Genomic DNA, 7,008 nt, shown 5'->3' with positions numbered 1-7,008 from the left:
CCCCCCCACACACACACACACACACACACACACACACACACACACACACACGCTCCCTCCTCCTTACTCTTGGAAGGTTTTTTTTTCCTCCTACACTCTGCCTATCTTTTCTCTCACGCTGATAATGTATCTATTTTGCTCACACGCGTGCACTCAGAAGCAGCCCTATTTGCATGTGTGAATGTGAGCGTGTTCACTGGAGTCCTCGCTCTCTCATTCATTCTCAGTCCCCCAAAAAAATAAAACAGGGGGATTTGCAGGGTGGATGCGTGGGGGTCCTTTAATCGACCTACATATATGCCTCATGAAAAATCCATTTTTTTGAGACTCTTCCTCGCGTGACTATGTATGAATATTTCAGCATTGGGCAACAGTTGAAAGACAGTGCAAGGGTAAAAGGACGCTAAACTGTTCTCTCTGTAGGCATCATCTTGTCCTGTCACCAAATTAACATCCCGTCCTTTCAGTGGCATGAGTAAAACGCTAAATGCATTTGAAATGTGACTATACAAACAAAATACAGTAGCAACAATGTTAGTTGCGGAGACACATTCTTATTTCTATTACCGGTACTCATTATTGGACAACAAGTCAAGCATGGTACCATTTTCAGTGGCATGAATTAGTGTACTGTGAAACTATTCCCAGTTATTTCCCGAAAAACTCCCATTCACAGTTTCTTTGGTCTCACGGTCTCTTAATAGAGGCTAAAGATGTTGCCAAAGCCTTGCATATTTTTTTAAAAATACAGTCATGTCTTGGAATACGACTGCTTTGACTTAATCGCTTGGAGATTTTTTTAATCATTATCTAATCCAGCCACCATCAAGTCACATTGGATTCATTGCAGTGGAATGACAGTATCAGTTGACCACAGAAGAACCACAGAACGCTCTCTTGTCTCGTTTGCACCAGAATGTCATTAGTCACAACCCTCTAGAGTGGTTTAGATCCTATTTGGTAAGCAGGAGTTTTTATGTTAGCCTTGGTTGCTCCGAGTTCCACTCTGCCCCAATATGGTGTGCCACATGGTTCAGTTTTGGGGCCCCTGCTCTATTCAGTGTATTTTCTGGCCCTGGGTTCCATCTTAAGAAAAGCATGACATTTCCTTTCACTGCTTACAGTCAGCTCTATGTCCCGTGTTGCAAAAAGGACCCTTTCTCTTTAAGGTCACTTTGGGCCTGTCTGAATGAGATCACAGCCTGGATGGCGCTTAACTTCTTGAATTTGAACTCAAAGAAAATAGAATTGATGATGTTTGGTCCCAGTGGCCTTTGTACCGGACACATTGCCCTGTTGACTTGGGCCCTGTGGCATCAGCCTTGAATTTACTTTTTAAATTGGCCAGTGACCTCGATGCCGCATGAACACGTGTTTGCAATCATGTGTACAAGTACGATGTGTCATTTTATTTTTATTTACTTTTATTTAACTGAGGCCCTGTCTTCTATGTGTCCCTGCTGCAACATTAACTTACCTTCAAGGGCCGATAAAGATCCTGATTCTGACCAGCCTATAACTAATGTGGTGCTGTAAATCAAGGGATCACTTCAAACTATAATACAGTGATTGAGAGGGATTTGATGCCCACTGTTCTCATATATTTATGAATGAAATAGGTCACATTAGACCAGCTGTCTACCCTGCATGTTAGTAGTGGTCTGAGCAGGCGAGAGGTTTCGATTGAGCTTGGCGGGAACCGGAACACGAGCAGTGAGCCGTGCGCTGATTCGAAAATCGGGATCCACCAGCATTTGTACAAAGGCGCAGAATCCACTGTCGATGAAAAAAAAACTTTGGGAACCTGTGTCAGGTACGCCTGGAGGCATAGCGTGCAAATCTTTAGTGTCACCACATGCGCCGACTCTTTCCTCAGCCTTCTGCACGATTTGTTCCGTAATCTTCCTCAATGACTTTGTGTTCCCCACCCCACAACATGAACACGCTGTTTGCATGTGCCGCCCAGGTTGCCTCTTTTAGACCTGGTTTTTGGGCCGGTGTGCATCTATAGTAAAGACTACGCAAGTTCCAGACAACCCCCTTCTCCCAATTCTGTTTGACCTCCCCAAATGACAAGTCTCATCTGATTGCATCTTAAAACATTTCACGTGATGGCACACGCTTCCTTTCCTGATTTGAAAAGTTCTCCCCCAAAAAATGGAGCAGTGCTGACCTCAATCCAAGTCCTAAATAAATCTAAAAGTGAAAAACTAATTATCCTCCATAGATCACGGGTGGGCATAGTCTGTACTTGCAATCCTCCAAATGTGGCAAAGTGCCTGCGCCACAGGGACCCTGCGGCCACTTGGCCCACTTCTTACAACCTCTCTCCTGCTGTGAACCCAGTAACACTTTACCTCTTGACAAGCAGGACAATGATTAATATCCCGTTCATAAAATCACCCTAAAACCCCAACACGTGTGTGCAATGCTTGTAATGTTGCGATCTAATCTGCCGTTGTCCCCCCTTTTTTTTTTTCTTTTTTCAGAGCGCCTGTCCAAAAATCTTCCTACCTCCTTATGGCTTCCTCCTGTTTTCTCTTCTTGTCGTTTTTCTCCTGCAGGTATATCCTATTCTTCTCATTCCTGGCGTGGTCCAGGTTCTGAGCCAGCAGCCCGTTGTAGGCTTTCAATCCGTTCTCCTCGACATACTGGAAGAAGCGGATAGTTTCTTCCTCCTTGGAGCTCATCATTCTTCAAATGATTCCACTGGAAACACAAAACAAGTGGCCTCAATAGAGTGTGATTTTTTTTTTTTCTTTCAACCTTCATTTTTCAAGGTCATCCTCAGTGCGAAATCAACCAAAGATAGCTGAGCTATTTATAGTTTTTCTTACACTTTGCCGTGGAAGGTTCGAGCTTGCTGATGGGCTTTGCATCATGTCCGTTTCCTTGGAGAATCGCGACATCCTCCAAGGTCATGTGACATGTTTAGACATGCAGTCGACACAAATAATTGCAGCAAGATGCAAACAGTCAAAAGGTAAGCAATGTTGACGTTTGCAAGAGGCTATCCAATTCGTCTGTTGCTTTTCGAAGTGTGGCTTTGCACGTTTTCTGGCTGAACTCTCTCGCTCTGATCAAGTTATAGCTGTGATCGGAACTAAAAAAAAAAAAAAAAAAAGGAGCTCTCGTCTGTAAGGAAATGTGTCGTGGGCTCCGATGAGAAAATGTAATACTCTCGGGAGCAGTCGCACAGATTAATTTTTACTCGACTGCAGTGCGTGGTTTTGCATGTGTGCACAATCGTCTTCTTTTTGATGATCTAAAAATAGTCCGCGCTGGAGTTGTTTCTAGCTATAAAAGACTCTCACTGACAGCATCAGTGACATGCTTTGCGACATACCGTGGCAGTGTGTGTGTGTGTGTGTGTGTGTGTGTGTGTGTGTGTGTGTGTGTGTGTGTGTGTGTGTGTGTGTGTGTGTGTAAAAAAAACAACCCGGCACAAACACCATTGCCTCTCGTTTGCTCCTTCTCAGTTTCTTTCTCAATTGTTTGCAGCCACTTGGCATCCAAGATGAGGCACGCAGCGGCTAATGAGGACGCCGGGAGTTCAGATTGTGCGTGAACCAGGGTGTGTTCCTAAAATGTGAATTCGGAATGGTCGGCAGCGAGGAAGACAGCTCATGCTTTTATTATGTGGGTCACTGTTTGCAGATGAGCCGAAGACTCATGTTTGTTTACGTGTGAGACAACCACTGAATTTGCACGGGGGGAGGCGGAGGGGGAGGGGGTCAGTGATAACTGTATGGATGTTTGCTGGTGTGTGTGCGTGTGTGTGTGTGTGTGTGTGGGTATGTGGGGGGTACTTGGAGGGCAGCCAGATGGAGATTGCAGGGCCAATTGGGAGGCCGACCATTGTCTGCCCAACCTCAGCATCCGTCTACCCTCTGTCTGTCTACGAATAAATCCAGCGTGGCCATGAGGTTGACGGGTATATCTGCTTGCTGCTACACGTTTCCACATTTTTTATTTATTTTAATTTTGGCACATAGTCTCGAGTGGCAGGGAGGCAGCCGGCATCTCATAGTGCAAACCAGGTCACCAAAGCGCAAAAGATATTGAGGTATTTTTTATTTTTTTCACCCCTCCCTATGTCTTATCGCTGACGAGCAGGCACGCCGAGATATCGAAAATGTCACAAATAGGAATGCGACTCGCTTTCAAAGGACAGAAGTGCACCGGTTCAACATGTGAAGGACACGGTGCTAGGAAAGGCACGGTTCAAACAGTGTTTGAGCTGAATTAAGCCTGTCTGCCTAATCCCCGTAAGCCTGCAGCAGCACTTTGCGCTGGACTCGGCGTGTTTATCACGCTGTTTTCATCAGCCAAACCTTTCACGTTGGATTGTCCTCCCATAACTCATCAATGTAAAATGCGATTCTTATTTGCTCATCTCCATAAAACCTGTCAATTCAGCCACCCATTTACCTCAGTGCAACCAAAGTCCACCCCCTCGCACCCACCGCCCACTCTGCTCTGTCTCCTTCACTTGATATATGGTCGCTATCTCTCTCTTTCGCTCTTTTTTTTTTTCCCATACTGGTCCTCCTCCTTCCCATGGCTGCCCCAGTTGACATTGGCTGCAACAGTTGGAACACAGATGTGCACTTTGGGTGCAGATGTAAATGAAACTGGCACACAGTTTCTGTTTCCAGGCAACCATGTGACAGGAGAAGGCCAGCGTGGATATTTTGCAGACACAATGCCAAAAAGATTGCAAGGCCAACAGCCGGCTGACAGGATGAGTGGATGCTCGCGTGCATGCTGCTGTGCGTGCGCGGTGGAGGCGCATGCACCTGGCAGCCCGACGTCTCTGTGCCATTTTGCATTTCGTGAAAAGGAGGGAAATGCAAACTTTGAGATGCATTTTAATGTTGCGGGTATACTTACAGTGGCCCTGTGTCCCTGCTGGTTTGTATCTTCTGTCTTCACCTGGCACATCCACCAGGACACACTTTGACCTTTGCTGCGGCACCGGTGCACTATTGCCCTTAAATCCACAGAGAAATCCATCCATTGTACGGTCCAATTGGTCTGCTCGCTAGATGGAGTCCCTGCGAGCCGGGATGAGGCTGCTGCTCAAGAGGAACTGAGCCATTGGGTGCAAGGCCCAACGCTCCCTCCCCCGAGATGAAAATGGGGAGATCTGCGCCCTCCTTTTCCGATGGTGCCAAACCTCGAGCCAGGTGCCAGTTTTACCACTCCGCACATCAGCACATGCTAGAGCAGGAGGCGAGATGCAGTGGAGCTGCAGACCGCACCCGCCAACTCCAACGCCGCCGCCGCTGCTGCGAGCATGACACAGACACACGCTCTCACCTCCGATGTTGCTCGCGCTTCCAGCCTGGACACTCAACAGTCTTTAAAATTTGGATTTAAAATCTATTCCTTTGGTCTGACGCGCATGTGCACAACATCTTCCGCAGTGTCACACATGGTGAGAGGAATCCTCATCCAGAGAGACGAGGGGTGCGAGAGTCCCGTCCGTGCTCCACCGTTCCAGCTGGTCCTCGCAGGTCTGAACTCTCAAATCCGTGCCGGAACAGATGACACCGTGCTTCCCAGTGATAGATCAAAACAAGAACACGCCCACGGCTTACTGTAGCCACCTTCCGTTACGACGTCATCAATCTCAACCTCTCCTCCCGTTTCCCGCTTCTTCACACCATTTCACCTCACTGAGTGCCTTCAGCTGCACGTTTATGCGCACTCACACGCGTGCCTCTTTCCCTGGTTTTATGTTTCCGCTCTTGAGTGCCGTGTTCATTTTGTCTGTACTGTAACTGGAGCTCAAATGTGTTTTTCTGCCTTCAGCACCAAGGAGAGCGCTATCTGGCAGGGGGGGGGTGGTTGTGGGGGGTGTGGGGGGGGGGCATTCCTCCTCTCCTGAGTGGAGAGATGGGGAGCAGGGTAGGAGGAGCCAACTGGGTTGCCAGGGCGTGACCTCATTAGACTCAACCTCCTCTTCCCCTGGCAACCACCGCTCATCCCTCCGATTCCCTCACCCCCATCCGTCGTCCCCCCCCCCCCCGCATCCCACCCCCTCTCCTTTACAGCTCATAAACAAGACCGAGACACAAAAATACTTTGCCGCGGATGTACCGTGTGCCTCTCAAGTGCATTTGTTACATTCACAGCAACCAAAAACAGAACCCAAACAAAAGATACGCAAGGTAGACATTAGTTTTTTTGCAGCATGGCACTCTGGCGCAACCCGAAAATATGTTTTACATATGCAAACAAAGTCAGGCATGCAAATGAGAGTCTCGTTCCCGCCGGCCGAGGATGTGAACAGGATTAAAGCAGGCAAAGAGTTGAACCTGAACTGTCTAGAGGCTACAGCAGCAGTGTGTCGAGGGGGACCTGTTTTGGGGGGTTTGAGTACAACATATTTGATTGTTTATGTGGTGGGAATGTCTGCTATACATGGTGCACAAGCGGGAGGGAGGGGGGTAAACAGTCTGAGGTGGGGTGGGCTTTGCTCGGACGGATTAACACAGTGGACACAAAAGGATTAGGCAGAGATCTGTTGTTTTCATCAACCCTTCCCTCCATTTCTCTTAACCCAGCCTCTTCACTTTCCTACTATCTGGCTGAAGGTGCCGCAGAGGAAAGGTTTGCCCAAAAACCAGTGAGATTATATGTGAGAAATGTCTAGACATGCAAAAACCAACATGTTTGAACTAACGTTCCAGTTCTGGGGCATTTCAGGATTGCAAAATTCCCAAATTAGACCATCACTGTTGTCGGTAGTTCAAACGCTTGTCTCTTGACGACATGCCGCATGCCATAAATAGCCAATTGCTATGATCCGAGTGCCGTAAAACGCTCTGACAAAAAAGAAGTAGACACCACCTTTTTTCCCTGCCTTTTGTAAGCAACGTGGTCGATTAGCCAGACACAAAGCAAGCGGCTCTGCACAGACCAAATCAGCACACATGCACAAAGAATGCAGACTGACCTCTGTGCGCGGCCCATGTGTGCAAAGGATCCTACTTAGAGCCC

The 7,008-nt window shown here is 47.7% G+C and overlaps 1 protein-coding gene across 1 annotated transcript in view; it reads right to left on the bottom strand.

The window, feature by feature from the left end:
• Positions 1–5,846, bottom strand: part of nyap2b (neuronal tyrosine-phosphorylated phosphoinositide-3-kinase adaptor 2b) — a 20,811-nt gene extending 14,965 nt beyond the window's left edge. The window contains exons 1-2 of the mRNA XM_019855908.1: positions 4,894–5,846; positions 2,515–2,709 (exon numbers count right to left, since the gene is read on the bottom strand). Of these exons, the coding sequence (XP_019711467.1) occupies positions 2,515–2,693 (179 nt within the window). The 5' untranslated portion in view covers positions 2,694–2,709; positions 4,894–5,846. The remainder of the gene's footprint in view (positions 1–2,514; positions 2,710–4,893) is intronic.
• Between the last annotated feature and the right edge of the window lie 1,162 nt (positions 5,847–7,008).

Source organism: Hippocampus comes, unplaced genomic scaffold, assembly GCF_001891065.2.
Source record: "Hippocampus comes isolate QL1 unplaced genomic scaffold, H_comes_QL1_v1.1 scaffold114, whole genome shotgun sequence".
Lineage (NCBI taxonomy): Eukaryota > Metazoa > Chordata > Actinopteri > Syngnathiformes > Syngnathidae > Hippocampus > Hippocampus comes.
Note: the sequence above shows the minus strand (reverse complement) of the source record. Positions and strands in the feature narration are given on the sequence as shown.